The sequence below is a fragment of the Rhincodon typus genome, chromosome 33 (assembly GCF_021869965.1).
Source record: "Rhincodon typus isolate 14 chromosome 33, sRhiTyp1.1, whole genome shotgun sequence".
NCBI classification, from domain to species: Eukaryota; Metazoa; Chordata; class Chondrichthyes; order Orectolobiformes; family Rhincodontidae; genus Rhincodon; species Rhincodon typus.
Genome location: NC_063364.1, coordinates 17,115,362 through 17,132,464, shown reverse-complemented (window position 1 = coordinate 17,132,464; position 17,103 = coordinate 17,115,362). Strand labels below are relative to the sequence as shown.

General features: G+C 37.9%; 1 protein-coding gene across 1 annotated transcript in view; it reads right to left on the bottom strand.

Annotated features, from left to right (window-relative positions):
- Positions 1-5,186: 5,186 nt before the first annotated feature.
- Positions 5,187-17,103, bottom strand: part of LOC109936048 (protein FAM81A-like) — a 61,517-nt gene continuing 49,600 nt past the window's right edge. The window contains exons 6-9 of the mRNA XM_048616034.1: positions 13,243-13,349; positions 9,088-9,256; positions 7,635-7,830; positions 5,187-6,748 (exon numbers count right to left, since the gene is read on the bottom strand). Of these exons, the coding sequence (XP_048471991.1) occupies positions 6,606-6,748; positions 7,635-7,830; positions 9,088-9,256; positions 13,243-13,349 (615 nt within the window). The 3' untranslated portion in view covers positions 5,187-6,605. The remainder of the gene's footprint in view (positions 6,749-7,634; positions 7,831-9,087; positions 9,257-13,242; positions 13,350-17,103) is intronic.

The window sequence follows — 17,103 nt, the reverse complement described above, 5'->3', positions numbered from 1 at the left end:
GCCTTCTTAACCGCCCTGTGACGCAAATTTCAAAAAATGATGTATCTAAACCTTCTAGGTTTTCTGTTCTACAACACTACCAAGAGCCCTCAACTTTCAATTGGTAAAGGCATGTTACCGCACTCATTAATCCCTGAAACTGGTACAGAATGTGGAAAGGGTATGTAATTAACTTACTATCCACCAGCACTGTTGTAACATCTTTCACTGAAGATCCTCTCTGTCATTATCTTCACTTACTGAGCAGATGCTTTTGTTGTCTTAAAACCTTGTAGCAATTGACTCGGTTTCTGAATGTTGCACCACCCACATTCACACTGTAGTACCACCTGTATCATAGGTTTTAGCTCAAAAGCTCCGAAGGGTGTCAAGAGGCAACCAATTTATACATAATATTTTGGAAATTTAATTTATGTTTGTGCTGTGAAAACGCGTTATCTAATACATGGTCTTTACTGATCTCATTGTCAATTGCACTTGTAAGTATGAAATATGGACAAATAATTCATATTTTGCAAACAGCAAATTATGCTAGATTAATTATTAATTTTAACATGGAGATTTATAGATTTTTGTTAACCAAAGGTATTAAATGATAAGGCACAAAGGTGTGTATAAATAACTGATTGACCATGATTTTGTTGAATGGCGGGACACACATGAGGGGTAAACAAAACATTCTAATGTCATGTATGCATTTCATTCAAGAATTTGCTACCTGAAGTTGCAATGTATACCTAACAGTTTGTTATCATTCCATAGTGGTTAGCGTGAGGGAGATTAAAGTGAAACATAAATAGTATATGATCAGTCGCACAATATGTTAAGTGTGAAATTAAAATGATACAAAGGATGAATATATTAAGTCTTCAAAAAATGCATGTATCAAAACTGAATTTGAGATCCATGCAAATTAAAGAAATCTCAAACTTAGAAGCCTTTCAAGATTACCATGGGAATTGCATGATACGCCCCTATGTGGCATCTGAAGATAACCAGTTAGCTTTCTTGCAGCAGTTGCTGTAAACTGACTTTTGAATCAATAGATCAATTTTTTCAGTGAACCAGCCAATCTGTACTTCTTTCAGTCCAGTGGAAACAGCCAGAGTAATATCTGAACAAAGGGTCTAGTCACTGAAGATGGATCATCTCATCAGCAGAACCAGGAACCAAAGACCACTGAACCAACTTTCCAGTCTTCCTACCTCTGCCAATAACCTATTTCCCCTATTTATTCATCTCTCTGTGTGGATAAGGGGGAGTTTATACAGGGATTAGAGTTTTAGTTAGCAGTATTAAATGCCAATGTAGCTTTAGTCTATTTGCTTGTAATAAATAATAATTCTTGTGCAGTATAGAAACCTGGTCCATGCTTTCTATCAATCTTGATCTGGAAATCAGGTGTCTTGGGGTACTGTATGTATTTTTAAAAAAACAACTTTAGCATTTGGTATAACACTGGGAACAGTGGGGCTCAATGACAGTGTGTGACCCCAGTAATCTACCATATGTTTTAAAAAATGGCTGGGCAAATCCTGAGCACAAAAGCCGGACAAATTCTATCTGGCCAATAATCACCTTACGTGTCAACTCTGAATCATCAGAAAAGTGATAGACGCAGTGTCAACAGTGTCATCAAGCGGCATTTGTAAAGAAATAACCTGCTCACTAAAACTCAGTTTGATTTTAAGAGGGCCATCTTTAGCTGATTCATGAATGACTTCTCCATCTTGAAGCTGTCTGTCTTAGAGAGGAGACTGGGAATAACTCACCTGCTTTCTTCAAATAGTGCCACAGAATTATTACAGCCACCTCACTTTCCTGCCTCATATGAAAGACGATGCTACACTCAATCAATACGTCAGTAATATGTCACTCTAGATTATGTAACTGTTGACAGACCTGCTGAGTTTCTCCAACAATTTCTGTTTTTGTGTATTTCAGATCTCTGGCATCCACAGTTCTTTGTTATTTTTTATCTATGTGTTTTGTAAAGTTACCATACTCCCAGAGGGCTGCTGTCTCATTAAAGAGAGATGACTGGTGGTGGTTTAACCTGAGAGCCACCATGCCTCAATTGAGGGGCACAGCTGAGAAGGTGGGATCTTCATGGTAACCTCAGTCAGTGCAGAAATTGAACCCACACTGTTGGTATCAATCTGGATTACAGACCAGTCACTCAGCCAACTGAACTAATCAATTCCCATTACTTTCTAGTGGGATTCTGAATCTCTAACCTTCTGCCTTCGTGACAAATCTGCCTTCATTGAGCTAAGGAAAATCCCTTAAATACTTAAATAAATGACCATTCGAACAGTGACAGACTGATAGGTGAATTCCGGATGTCTTGAGTCATTGTTATAGGATGAAATATCACCTAACACCCAGCAGTGAGGTTTTTCTTTCTCCACAACATCATAATTTTGATACTTCCAATACTTGTACTTTTGTAGTGCAGTATGTGTATTTTTCAGCTGCTGGGAACCTGTTCAGTACTTGAGGAACAGAGTGATCTGATAAGTTTGCCTTGTGACACATATAATTTCTGTTTCTTATCCAGCAGAGATTTGAAGCAGGTATTTTGCACTGAATAAAATGTTCATGCACAATGTTCTTACATGTATAAAGACTGCGCAGAAGAGAGGAAAGCAGACAAAGAATACCGATAAGTGGGCAAATCCAAAAGAGCTCAATGCAGCTGAAATTCTTACCATGTTGTATCATTAATTTCTACATACAAATAAAACAAACATCTTATACACTGTTCAAAATGTAAAAGGCTTTCTTTAAACCTTTAAGTGCGTTCCAACGCTCAGTCCTTTGCAATCAATCAGTGTTTTAGGGTCCCAGATGTAATTTGCGTACATGTCTGACACGTTTCCCACCCATCTTGAGTGGCCATTCAGCTGACTTCAGCTAGAAGAGTTATGGGGTGCTTCAAGTGGGCATTAGTGTTTCTGGGGTAAGAAGATCAAAACAGACCAAGATTCCCATTCCTATATATTATCCAGTGACTTATGAAGGACTTGCCATCATTAAATAAACTACCAAAACATAGACTGTGAGCTGAAATCTAGAATGTCACTTAGAAACATTGAAAATTTACATCCCCAAAGGAGACATTTCAATTCATCCTGTCTGTGAGTTATTCAGTTTTATTTCACTTTGCAGTTCATAGGTTATGACAGTCAAGTGCATAATCCGGGTATTTTTTAAAGTGATAATAGTCTCTTGCTCTACCACACATTTGTCCCGTGAGTCTCATACCCTCGGCCACATTCTGGTAAAAAAACGTTCTCCTTAACTTTCCGCTACTCCTGATTAATTTAAATCTATTCCCTGTGGTTATTAACATATTCACTTAGGGATATTTGCCCCATCCATTTTATCTAGTCCTCTTATAATTTTACATACTTTAATTAAAGCTCCCTTTGAAATAATTCCACAAAGGCCAGTATCCCATCACCAAGTCACCCTTTATTTACACGTGGAGAGTCCTTGACACTGATCCAGCTCCGTCAGAGTAAGCTCTCATAGTGAACAGGATGTCTGACACTCCCTTATCTATCTGTCAGCCAGGGCTCCCTGACCAGACTAACCAACCGAATTAAGGAAGTCGTATTCTATGAGGTCCACCTGGCTGACCTCGTTACAATCATTATACTCTTCAGCTTTCTTTTTGTCACAAAAAAGTTGATCTGATGTTTGCTCATGACTAAAATTCTCCTTTCTTGACAACATTCTTGTAAATCTCCTTTGTACTCTTTCTAGCATGATCACATTGGTCCTGTAATGCAATGACTAGGAGTGTACAGAAGTCTAATGTTGCCTAACATGTTTTGTACAACTGTAGCATAACCATCCCACAATTATCGTCTATACTTCAGATAATAAAGGAAATTATTTTGTCTTTTTAATCATCTTATATACCTGTTCTGCAGAACTTCAAGGATTTATGTGTGATCATTGACAAATGTTTTATCTGGTAATGTTTAGCTCCTAAAAACAAGTACAATAATTAAATCAAGAGAGTCAATTTCTACACATCAAATGGTCAGGAACTAATCTAAAATAAAATCTGGCCAGTTTCTAATAATGAAACAGCACAAAGAACTTTATCCACCAGCTGTGGCTTACTTTATTTGGTTCTTTGTGCCCTTATGTTAGCTTAATCATATTTCTAATTATCTATTTAGGATAGTAAAATGTAGGGTATGCAGGGTAGATTGATCTTAGTAGGATAATAGGTCGGCACAACATTGTGGGCTATGTTTTATTATTTTAGATCCTTGGCTAATTAGCATATTGTAAATCTGCATATTGCAAAATCCTAGGAATATTACCTGCACCTACATAATTTCTGATGACTTCTTCGTCTGATTCCCTTTTCTCTCACTTTTTAAAAATTCTACCTTAAATTTAAAAATGCCAATTTGTTTTCAAACTGAGGTGATGGTGCAATTTTTAAAAAATGTTCTATCCTACTTAGACTGGTAAAAGCAAACATTATAAAGCAATCTTCAACTATCCCAGAAAATTTAAGATGTCATTGAGTACAATTTTCCGTTTGTGAATGTTATACCATCTTTGCTGGATGAAAGTACAAATAGAAGGTTGATCTAGCTTGGGATGGAGCCTGCGATCTTCCCTTCAAAACAATAAAATATATTGTGATGAAGAACTAAATGCAGAAAACTTCCATGCAAACCAGAATTACTACAGATGGATTATGAAGGTGGTGGTGAGGGAAGAGTGTGGGTGGGGGATTGGGGAGTTGAAGTGGTGAAGATAAAATGGCAGAAATACCTCCATTGGGAAGGGATACTTAGAGCTCTTGATCACAATCCTTAAATCCATGACATTTAAATATAAATCAACTTTGGTGTCACACTCCCTTATAGCCTAGTCAATGTTATGATCTTAACCAATGTTCTTACTGAATAAGTCAGATCCCATACAGTAAACTGGCTTGATAGATCAAATTTTGGTTTGTTTTGATTTTAACATTGTATCTCTTGCTGAAACATAGGCACACTTTGTTGCAGTCTTCGTTTTAATTAAACAAAAGTTTATTAACAATAGAAACTAAGATAAAATAGAATAAACTATCTACATGTAATTCAAATTCAAAGATTTTTAAACACAGTAAAATATAATTTCATTAATCTCAAAAACTCCTTCATAAATTGAAATAAAATGGATTCTCAATTGTACCCAGAATACCATTCATACAATACTCACACCACAACTCCTATATTTAATGCCTTGGTAGGTTTAAGTCATTGTGACTTCAACTTTTAGACTGGAACTCAAATAGATTCTTCCTGGAGCAATCATACACCTCAGTTTCAATTTCCTCAGCTTTAAGTAACCTCTTAATAGTTTTATCCCAACACTTCTGGTCTGGGACTAACACAAATCCTCATTCTCAGGCAATCTAGTTCACTGTATGTCCTTCTCTTCTCAGCATCATGGGTTGATACAGCCATCCCATTTCAAGGGCTTCACAAGACTGCCCCACCCTAAGTAAAAACAAAAATCCAAAGTCTCCATCTCTAAGGGAGTGTTAAGAATCTTTCCCTAAAGCTTACAAGCCAAGTTCCAGAAGTCTTTAACAAACATTGAAGCTCTATTATTTACCTCACTGGGTCACAAAGCAATCTAAAATAAACAAAAGTCCATGAGTGATATGCATAAACCCATTCATAAATCTAAAGCCAAGCCTCAAGAACTGTTTTGAAAGAAGTCACCACAGTTACGGAAATACTTACAAGTTAATTATTAACTTAAGGCACACAGAAAATCCACTGGTTAGTAACTCAAAAATCCAGCAGTCTGTGGTACATTGCTGTAATTTGTCTTTAATAGTACTGTTGCTTTAAAAACTGAAAATATGATTTCTTCAAAAAGCTATTCAGTCCACCTTCCCCCACTCTACTGCTGCTTAGAGAAGATTGAAAAGTACAATGGAGTCTAAGGCAGTGCTGGGGCCACTCATGGTTACATTACATTCAAGAAAAGAGGGAGTACGCAAATTTTGCATGCTGTCCAAATCATTTCTGACAGGTTGCGAATCAGAACTCCTCACACCCAAATGTAAGACAAATGTATTTCTAGCCCCAGTGTTGTCGAAAGTTGCTAACTGAGACTAGAATTACATAAGGCACAATTTTCAAAATTTATGTAGCTTTTGGAACTTCTAAACGGCTTCTGGAATTATGTCATAAATATCGTAAACCCATATAATGGCATATACAAGAAAGGCACAAATAACCCTGTTCACCGTGTAACCATGCTACTTTTGGTCTGTTTTTAAATTCTCAATCCATCTCATCCCATTAAAACATCTTATGCACCAGAAATTTTATAGACACATACACACAAGTTACTTTATTGGGGTAAAGGTGCACATTGTGTTTGATATACAATGCTCAGATGAAGCTACTTTGCTGACATACTTGGTTAACTTTACATATTAGATATCAGCATTTACTAATACCTCTTCTCAGGCTGCATCAAATAGCTTTAATCATCTAAAAAGGTAATGGTTTCCGACTATCATTGGGCAATGTCTAGAATGATGTATACTATGGACAGTGATTATGTTATGAACTCTGCTCCAGAGGAATGGAATCCATGGTTTGCTTAATCTGATGAATCTGTTTCTGCAACTTGTCTTTATCCTGCTTCATTTTTGCTTCAAGTATGTGTTTTAAGGATCCAATACTATCATAAATAGCTGAAAACCCTTAATAATGAAAGACAAACCATTAGAAGTGTAAAACACCACATCCAGTGCTGTGGATACAAACAATATTTGAAAATTTTCTAACATATACATTTGATTAAACAGCAGTAAAATTCTGTGTGAAATGCAAACAGATGATACTTGAAAAACTCAGGACTAGGTCTGGCAGCATTTGAGGAGAGAGAAACAGAGTTAATGTTTCATGATAAAGGTTTTTGCCCTAAAATACCAACTCTGTTTCTCTTTCCATAAATGCTGCCAAGCCTACTGAGTATTTCTGTTTTCAATTTGAATTTGTGTAAGTTGATGCTAATAAACAATATTAGCAGTAATCTGATTCAATAATTGTGATCGGAATTAATGTTCTTGTCACAAGACAGACACAGATTTAGTCTGAACAATCTATTCAATGGCCCAGAGGATAAAGGTATGCCTTATCCTGTTGAAGTATTCAGACATAGTGATCCCAAATTTGATCCCTTAGGTTGAGCTGAATTGGAATGATCTCCTCAGATCGCAGTTGATTTCCTTTAAATGGCTTTTGCATTTTTTGGCTAGGGAGTGAAAAAAAATTACTGATATTTCTCACTCCTCAGTATTATTCAGGAGTGTCCCTCCTGGGAGGCATCAGTATGTAGATATTTGAAGGCAAGGCTGATTTCAGCTGTGATGCTACACATGGTCAAACAGTTTTTCTATAACCTTTCAAATAGGTTCACATGATGAGCAAAGTTTTAGAAGGGCTGTTGGTACCTACAGAAATGTAACCTGACCATTTCATAACATAAGACTGGACACAGAGGAAGAGAACTTACAATTTTGAAACAAATGTGAAGTTAAATCATGTGTAAATGATGGAACCATGCAAACACTGATGTTATCTCACCAGCGTTAGTCGCAGCTTCAATGTTGTCTATTTCTTTCCACATTTTCTCTTCTATGCTTATTATGATCAGACTTAGTTTCTTCTCAACATTTTTTATGCTGTAAATCTCCGAGTTCATTTTTTGTATTGCCTCTATTTTGTCAAGTTTCATGGATAGTTGGTTAAGCCTCTCCTCTATGGATTTTTCACTGTTTTCCTAACATGGACACAAAGTCACGTATCCATTACAGCAAGCAAGCTGACAGTCAGTCATGAGAATACACCTGCTTTTTGAAGGTTTCAGTATTGTACAATGACAGCAACATGTAGCACTGACCTACGCACATTAGCCTTTAGCTTCATTCAATTACAAAAGATACAATGGTAGACACTGTTAATTAAGGAACTTAATTACTTACAAATTAACAAACTAAATTACTAATTGTGGCGTAATCCAAGTTAATGCATTATAGATATAAAATAATGACTAGTAAATCCAATAAGGAAGACATGGTGGGCTGAGGGGCCTATTCCTGTGCTATGTTCCATGTAAGACAGGACAAACTTTATTCAGAGATTGGCTAGAATCTGTGCTCATAGCTTCTTTTATCATTGCAGTGGTTGTGTTCTTGGTCAGGGTCATAGAGAACATTGGACAATAGACTGTAAGTAGGTTTACCTTTAATTCAACATTCTTTTAACTATTTACAAAATAAGGCTTAGCATGAGGTTGAACACAGAACCATCTATCTATTTCTGTAATTGAGTCTGCTGTGATGTATTTTGTTACATCACTGATGAAGCAGACAGACTATATACATATTGAGTATATTTTCAGCTACCACAGGGAATAACTGAAACAGACAGACCGGATGCATTTAGAGGCAAGCTGCATGAATTCATAAGGATAAAAGGAATAGCAAGCTGACCATCTGGGGGCTGAATTATTTGTTTAATGTATTGCATACTCTATGTATTTCTATCTAATGTACACACAGAGCTACCTGAAAATTTCAAATGTATCATCTCTGGCCCATTATAAAATAATCTCATGATCTTCCTAAATTGCACATAAACTAATAATTATTCACTGTAGCATTGTCATTGCTTACATAATGTACTTAAAAGCTCTGGTGTTATTCTTCATAATGGAAGTCACAAAATGAATGTGCATATATAAATGTTGATTATGTATAACACCTATAATTAACTCTGATAAATCTCTCACACATCCAGTGGTCTAGTGGAATGTGGTGCTTACTAACTTGACAACTTGGTTTTTACGTCTCTCAATACTCCGTTCTTCTAACATCCAATGTTCTCCCTGACTACTGTCAACAAACATTGTCACCACAAAAATGTCAAAAGTAACTCTGGAAATAATGTTAACATTGCATTGTAACATTATACAGCTCAGCTATGAAACAACTTGAAGCTGAATATCTACATTTTCTGTTCTTAGTGTAATACTTACAGTTTTATCTTTCACGGTGAGGGAGATCAGTTCCATTTGATGTAACAATTCCTGCTCCTTTCTAGCTAGTTTCTGTTCCAAACGGAAGCAAATGGACAAAGCCTGATTCTTAATGTCTTCAGTTATGCTCCTCATCCTATCAAAGTTAACTTCTGACATTTTCAGGCTACTGGAAGAAAATGGGAAATGAAAAAGGTTCAGGCGACACTTTAGATTGGATCTATTGAGGTTATATCCATTTTGAACTGTGACATACCTTAATCATTCTCACCAATTTACTTAAGAAGTCATCTAGAGAACTGCATGTTATGCTCTTGGACTAAAAATCCAAAGGACAAGTTCAAATCTTGTCATTGCAGTTTGAGAAGTCAAATGTAGTTTATAAATATAAATAAAAAGCCAATATCTCCAAAATCACCCACAAAGCTGTTGGATTGTTGAGAAAACCTAACAGCTCTAATAAATTAAAATAGCTGTATGGTAAGGGGTTAATTATACCTTTGTTCCACGAAAAGCTAGTGAGCATCTGTGAAAAGGGCTCTGAAAAGATCACATGTAACGGGAACCTAATGTGTAAGGTTTCAACAAGATGTTTATCTTACCATGCCTTGTATCTAGTTGTGTTTAATAAAGCCTTTTAATATCCACTCATAAGAGTGTGGACATCACTTTACCACAAGGTTGCAATGGCAACCTGGCCCACAACACCGGAGGCAACTGCCTGAAGTTTAGCCCAGTTACAGTATATTGTCATGGGTAAATCATGAGGCCAGCCCAATGATCTACTCCAGAAGCTGAGGAGATACCTGAACAGAAGCTCAGCGGCAACAGGAAACACTGAATGACGGACTTCAAGGCCCACCTAAGCACTGAATTGTAGAGGAGAAACCAATGCAAAAGCTGGAAAAGTGCAGGAGAAAGCCCACATCAGTGTGTGTGGCAAGCATCAAGGAAAAGTCATTTGGCCGCACTGAATAAACACTACCTTAAATCAGAGGCACACAGGGATGGGAAAATAAACAAACACTCAGAAAACCTACTAACAGCAAGTGTATGAAGCAAAAGGGCACAGTCAATGTCATTAAGCCATCCCACTAATGGTAACTCAAACTAGCCGGTTTTATAGTACTTGTGAGTGCCAAGAGAAAGATAATGACACAGATGCAGCAGCAGCACAGAAAATTAAACACAGACCACAGCCGTCCGCTGACATAGGGGACAGAATGAACTCTTCTTGGAGTATTGCCAGGATCATTGCTGGATTTGCATAGATGAATTCTGATATGCAGATATATTGGTTAATGGTAAGGAAACTGATTCTAAATTGGATGTGGGGAGGATGTATTGATTCTTTCAGAGGTCACACTATAGTAAGGCCAGAAATTCTCAGAATATCTACCATTTCATTTTAATATTAAGATCAGAGTGAAAGGGTAGGTGTATGCTACATCTTGCAACAATGAAAGAGAGATCATAAAAGCCCTTTATGTCATTCCTAAGCCTTACACTTCTTTATTATATTAAGCTGCATATGCAGCTTTAAACAATCTATGGTTAGCAGAAACCAGAGACACTGAAGTTCATTCAACTTCCAACAGTTCTCTTAGAGGATGTATGGGATGCATGAGCTGATTTTTTGTTTTCTGGGGGGGTGGGGTGAGTGCAGGGTTACAATGGGATGGCAGATTATCAGCAGGCAAGAAAATTTCTGAAAATCCATTAGAAAGAAGAAGAACATCATTGACAATAAGGAAATATAGTTATGGAATTTCCCTCTGCTACAGACACTCCAGATACTTTGTTTGTTGACAAAATGGGAATATAGACTCTTCATTTCTCTGAAAAGAGAAGTTTCAAATGGCCAAACAAAAGGTTGCAGAAGATAAAGTTGATCAGACACCAGACATTCTGCACCTTGATTTGTTCTTTAGGATGCAATAACAGAGAAGGTGCCTACTATTCATTGTTGTCCATTTAGTGGATGTAGCATTCCCGCTGCTTTTTGATTTGGGTGTCACTATCCCTGGAGTTCCTGCAGAGTCTTTTTGAGAATCATCCTTTTTTGAAGAAGGTAAAAAAAGAGGAAAAGTTGTCGATTTATTTCATAGAACCTACTAAGGAGATGCATCAACTGCAACTGTCATTTGATTGAGACAGTCCTTCCTGTGTGGAAGGCCAAGCAAATTCAGAGAAGCAGAAACAAAACCTCACACCAGTTCAATCACTAATGGAAGCAAATGAAGCTTACAATAATTCTATGGTTACCAAAGTGCCCACACATCTGAGGTGTCCTGGTCCACAGAATTAGAGAAAGATCTTTAATCAATGCAAGAAAGAGGTCTCACAGCTCCAAAATAGATTCATGGACATTGATACCAAGCTGGGTGGAGAATGTCCCACTTACATGGGTAGAAGCTAATTACATGCAACACAGCTCTGTAAGAATGCCAGAAAACATCAACACTAACTTGACATTTTTAGAGGAAAACAAACCAGACATTAGAAATGCACATCAAAAGGAAGTTTGCCATCTACAAGCAAGTAATAAAGATCTATCAGGGAAAAGGATATGCTTAAGTCCAAATTTGATTTTACCAACAGTCAACATTCAGAAATCATTGAGCTGCATAGCTAGCAGCTGGAATGTACAAACATATTGCATCAATATACCATGCACTTACTTGAGATTTTACTCACTCCACAACTAGGAACTAAACAGTAGATCTTTGAGAGATGCAAAATGCCTTGGCAGAACTTGAAGTTGAGAATCTAAAGGACCTTGAACAATCAAGGTTCAACAAGAATTGCAGAAATGAAATTATCTTAAAGAGGCTGCTGACCTCAAAGCCCAGCTATGAGTGGCCATACAACTCAACCTACCCTAGTAGACTGAAGAAGAAAAGCTTGCAGTGGAACTCCTGAAATTCCCTGCAGAGACTGCCGATGTTCTCACACAGTTGACACAAGAAAGCGATATATGGACGGAGGAAATGTCTTTCTTTCATAGAAACATTCAGATTTCCAAGATTACCATGAACTATTAGTTAAGGAAAACTTACACCTGCTATTAAACATGATGATCTTAAGTTTAAGAAAGACACTCTTGAGAGAAGACACAAAAATCTTCCTTTAAGTGAACAGAAGGGAGAAGCAAACACTTGCTAAGCATGGAGATCACTTGCAGTATAATGGCAACCCTTTGACAAATGAAAAGCCTAGAAATACATGGGAAAGCAGCCGTCCATCCTGCAGACCATAATGCTGTTCAGGAACTTCTCATAGGTCACAGTCCACAAGTTTATTTCCTCACTTACAATGATGCTCTTCTACTTTCTACTGGAGTTCCAGAAATGTTCTTGTGTGCAGATAATCTGCCATGCCACACTAACCCTGCACTCACCCTCCCAGAAAACAAGAAGTCAGCCCATGCATCCTATCCATGCTCTTAGAGAACTGTTGGGAATTATTGCCTTAAGCCAAAGAGACTTATTTGGGGCAGGGAGTGGGGAGGAAAGTGGGAATAAAAAATTTAATGTTCATGGTTAAGCATTAATCGTTAAATAGGGTATCATAAAAATCTAGGAGAGAGATGTCAAGTAAAAGGTTAATTATATCGCTACAGTAAAAGCAGCTATTGAGTATATGCAAAACAAGTGATATCATAGTGACTTCAGATCACATGAAGCTGGAACCTGAGTCTTTAAGGATCCAGCTGGATATGCTCTCTTTCCATGCCTTTTAAAGAATTACATCTAATAAAGTCTGTTCACTCATGAGAGTGCAAATATTACATTATTACAATGGTATCTTTCAGTACTAAATTAATCTCTAATAAAGAAACTCTGTAGACATTTTGTTCTAAACTCAGAAAATGATTCTCATTTCTGAATAGTCTCCCAAATTTGCACAAGTGAAACAGGTAGACTGTATAGCAAGATCCACTGATGTAAGAACTTATAGCTCTAAGGAAAGTGAGAGGGGGCAAGGACAGACCAAATCCTGAAAGGGTGCAAGATTCTTAGGGATTTTCATGGGAGAGGGTGTGTTGAAAGGGGACTCAAGATGTTTCCTTGTTACCATACGGCCAAGTGCTTGAAATTATTGCTGGGTTTTCATACAAATTATTCCATACTGAAGCATGAGTTGTGCACTCACCCAATATCCAGCAGGTGGGGCTGTTCACTGTTCTGTCCCCGACTAAACTTGATCTTTCTTTCCTGCTCTCTGATAGATTCCTCAATTCTCTTTACAAGTTCTGAAATCTGTTGCAAGATCAATATAATACAAAATAAACATAATGGAGTAGAAAATGTAACATGCTCAATTCTAGGTGTTGATCGAATACTGGATCCACAGCCTGAATAGGTAGGTACGTGCTGTTAAGTGGAGAAATTGTGTCTCAGTAACATGATGCATGTAATACGTCAGTTTTACTGAGTTTGTTCACTGGCAACTCACTTAATCAGGACTATAAAAAAGCAACCTTGTACCTCTTAGAGGGACAGTAACTGATAGCTGAATAGAATCTGCCACAGACACTGCACACTTGTCTGAAATTGAATGGTAGGCCTGATACCATGGCAGAGGGGATTGTTACTACATTGTGAGTTACCAAAGAGGGCCTGACAAGTGGCAAGGCAAGAGTTAGCGCTTCAGAGGGATTCAATGGGACAAATGGCCTTTTTCTGCACTATCGGAATTCTATAAATAACTGGATAAAATCAACTCTGCTGCTCCTACTTGATTGCAATCATCACTTCCCCAGGGCTCTGCTGCTATTCCCACTGTTGACCATGATACGTCTACCATCTCATTAGGATACCAACAACACATTCCCTTCCATCTTAGAAGACAAATTGGCACATAATACAAAGAATTAGCTGGGCACAGGAGGAGGGTGACATGACATCCATATCCTATGCCCACTTGAGGAGGACATCCTGGACATCATAGGCAGGGTTTGAATTATGATAGTGGCCACTTGTAAGATTGTAGGATGGGTCCTACAGATACTTTGTGTGGCTCACCTTTTTTCTTCCCTTCCCACTCCCTATCACTCTGCACATTCAGCATGACCAATGGCAGCAGTTTTTACCTCTCTCTCTTTCTGCTTACCCTTAAGACTGTTCCTGTTCTTCCAATTTCAGATTAGAAACTATACACAGCCCTCAGAAAACTGAGAAGGAGAGTAGAATTATGAAAGAGGTCTATTTGGTATTTCTTAAAAGGGTCAGACCAGAATAGACTCCAGTGCACCCAGTATATTTCACAGGGTAGATCTGATGGGTCTGCAGAATAAACTTAGCATTCAAGAACTTGAGGGCTGTCAGAATGAACAGAGCAAACAGCAGTTTCATCAAAGAAGCACTCGCAGCTGAGATCCACTGCAAATCGCCAAAAGCCCAGACTACAGAAGAATGCTGGCAGTACAACAGAAGAATAATTGTCATCCAGCAACACTAAAATGTTCATGCAAGAGTGTATTGAGTTTGGTCATGACAGAATTCCATTGCTGAACAGTGAGTTGGCCCCGACTATTGAGAGTCAGACACAAACAATAGCCCTTTGGCAAGATACCAGAGACAGCAAGTGGGACAATGCTTCAATGAAGATTCAAACGATTATCAAGAAAACCATGAAAATGGTGGAGATCATTATAAAAGAAAAGTAAATTACAGCTGAGTAAATTTCTCTTGATAAGTGATGATAGTGAAATTCAATAAGCTTCCTCTGTAATGCAAATACCTTAAGTAACCATCACTATTATAATAAATAGATTTGAGTTCCTGAAACTTCAGAACAATCCCACATGTGTCAAAAGTTGGCTCATTCAGGAACACTGTTGCCCACTTGTTCCAGCCAAACAAAGACTGTGGGCTTCTGGCCTACTCCAAAGGATTAAGCACATATTCATGACTGATGAGCCTGTGTTATACTGAAGGAATACCACCCTGTCTTCCAGCTGAGATGTTGAGCTTGAGGTCCATCTCCTCTCTCAGGTAAATACAAAAGATCCAGGACATTCACAGAATCCCTAAAGTGTGGAAACAGGCCATTCAGCCCAACACAACCACACCAATTCTCCAAGGAAAATCCCACCCAGACTCATCCCCCTACCCTATCCCTATAACCCTGCATTTCCCATGGCTAATCCACCTAACTTACAAATTGCTAAACACTATGGGCAATTTAGCATGGCCAATCCACCTCACTTGTACATCTTCGGACTATGGGAGGAAACTCCACACAGACACAGGGAAAACGTGCAAACTCCACACAGACAGTCACCCAAGGCTGAGATTGAACCCAGGTTCCTGGCACTGTGCGGCAGCAGTGCTAACCACTGAGCCACCATATTATATTTCAAATAAAGAGATCTTCCCAGTACCCTTCTGTCAACAGTGGGGCATTATCACAATTGCTGTTTATTAGAATTTACTATGTGCAATTTGACATACTTCATCGGCTGCTTTGAGGTTGTAAAGATTACGTCTTTTTGCAGAACCACACATCTTTGCAATTTGCACAAACTTATGTTTTGAAATAAGGACCCAATCTAAAGACTTCCTCTATGTTTGCTAAATGAATAGTAATAGTAATGTATCTTAAAAACTTTCACAAACAATAATGTAGTAATTTCCTTATGTTAAATATTTATGCAGAGTGGTTCAACAATACGCCATTCACAGGAATTGTAAACCTATATAAGTGTATTTAAACTGTACTCTGTACAAGGTTAAATGTGCTATAATTCTCAAATGGTTAGCAATACTGCAACTGAATCAACTTAATGCTAGATGAGAGAGACTTCAACACTCAAAAATGAAGGAGAAAGTCAGTTCCAAGAAAACCTGTCAAGTTGGGTATATTTTCAGCATATAATTGCGTTTTTTTTAAAAAGAGATATTTAAGAGCAAATATAATTTCCATTGTGAGAAAGATTTCTATGGTGACAATATTTTGGTTTTGTTTCAACATTTTGTGAACCATGATGCATTTATATTTCATAGGGCATTTCAGAATATTTATTATCAATTTTTATTAATGGCTGAAGCAAGGGTTAAAGTTGTTTTCTTTAGGAAAAATGTCTTAAAATGTTGATTTTAAACATAATTCTAATGGGTTGCATCACAATCACACATTCCCTCTCCCAGATTCTTACATTTGTTGAAGAATTCATCAAAATTTAAACATTAAACATTTAAACATTTGGGTTAGTAAATTTGCGGATGACACCAAAGTCGGTGGAGTTGTGGATAGTGCGGAAGGATGTTGCAGGTTACAGAGGGACATAGATAAGCTGCAGAGCTGGGCTGAGAGGTGGCAAATGGAGTTTAATGCGGAAAAGTGTGAGGTGATTCACTTTGGAAGGAGTAACAGGAATACAGAGTACTGGGCTAATGGTAAGATTCTTGGTAGTGTGGATGAGCAAAAAGATCTCGGTGTCCATGTGCATAGATCACTGAAAGTTGCCACCCAGGTTGATAGCGTTGTTAAGAAGGCGTACAGTATGTTAGGTTTTATTGGTAGAGGGATTGAGTTTCAGAGCCATGAGGTCATGTTGCAGCTGTACAAAACTCTGGCGCGGCCGCACTTGGAGTATTGCGTACAGTTCTGGTCACCGCATTATAGGAAGGATGTGGAAGCATTGGAAAGGGTGCAGAGGAGATTTACCAGGATATTGCCTGGTATGGAGGGAAGGTCTTATGAGGAAAGGCTGAGGGTCTTGAGGCTGTTTTCGTTAGAGAGAAGGTTAAGAGGTGATAGAGACATACAAGATGATCAGAGGATTAGATAGGGTGGACACTGGGAGCCTTTTTCCTCGGATGGTGATGGCTAGCACGAGGGGACATAGCTTTAAATTGAGGGGTGATAGATATAGGACAGATGTCAGAGGGAGGTTCTTTACTCAGAGAGTAGTAAGGGCGTGGAATGCCCTGCCTGCAAAAATAGTAGACCCGCCCACTTTAAGGGCATTTAAATGGTCATTGGATAAACATATGGATGATAATGGAA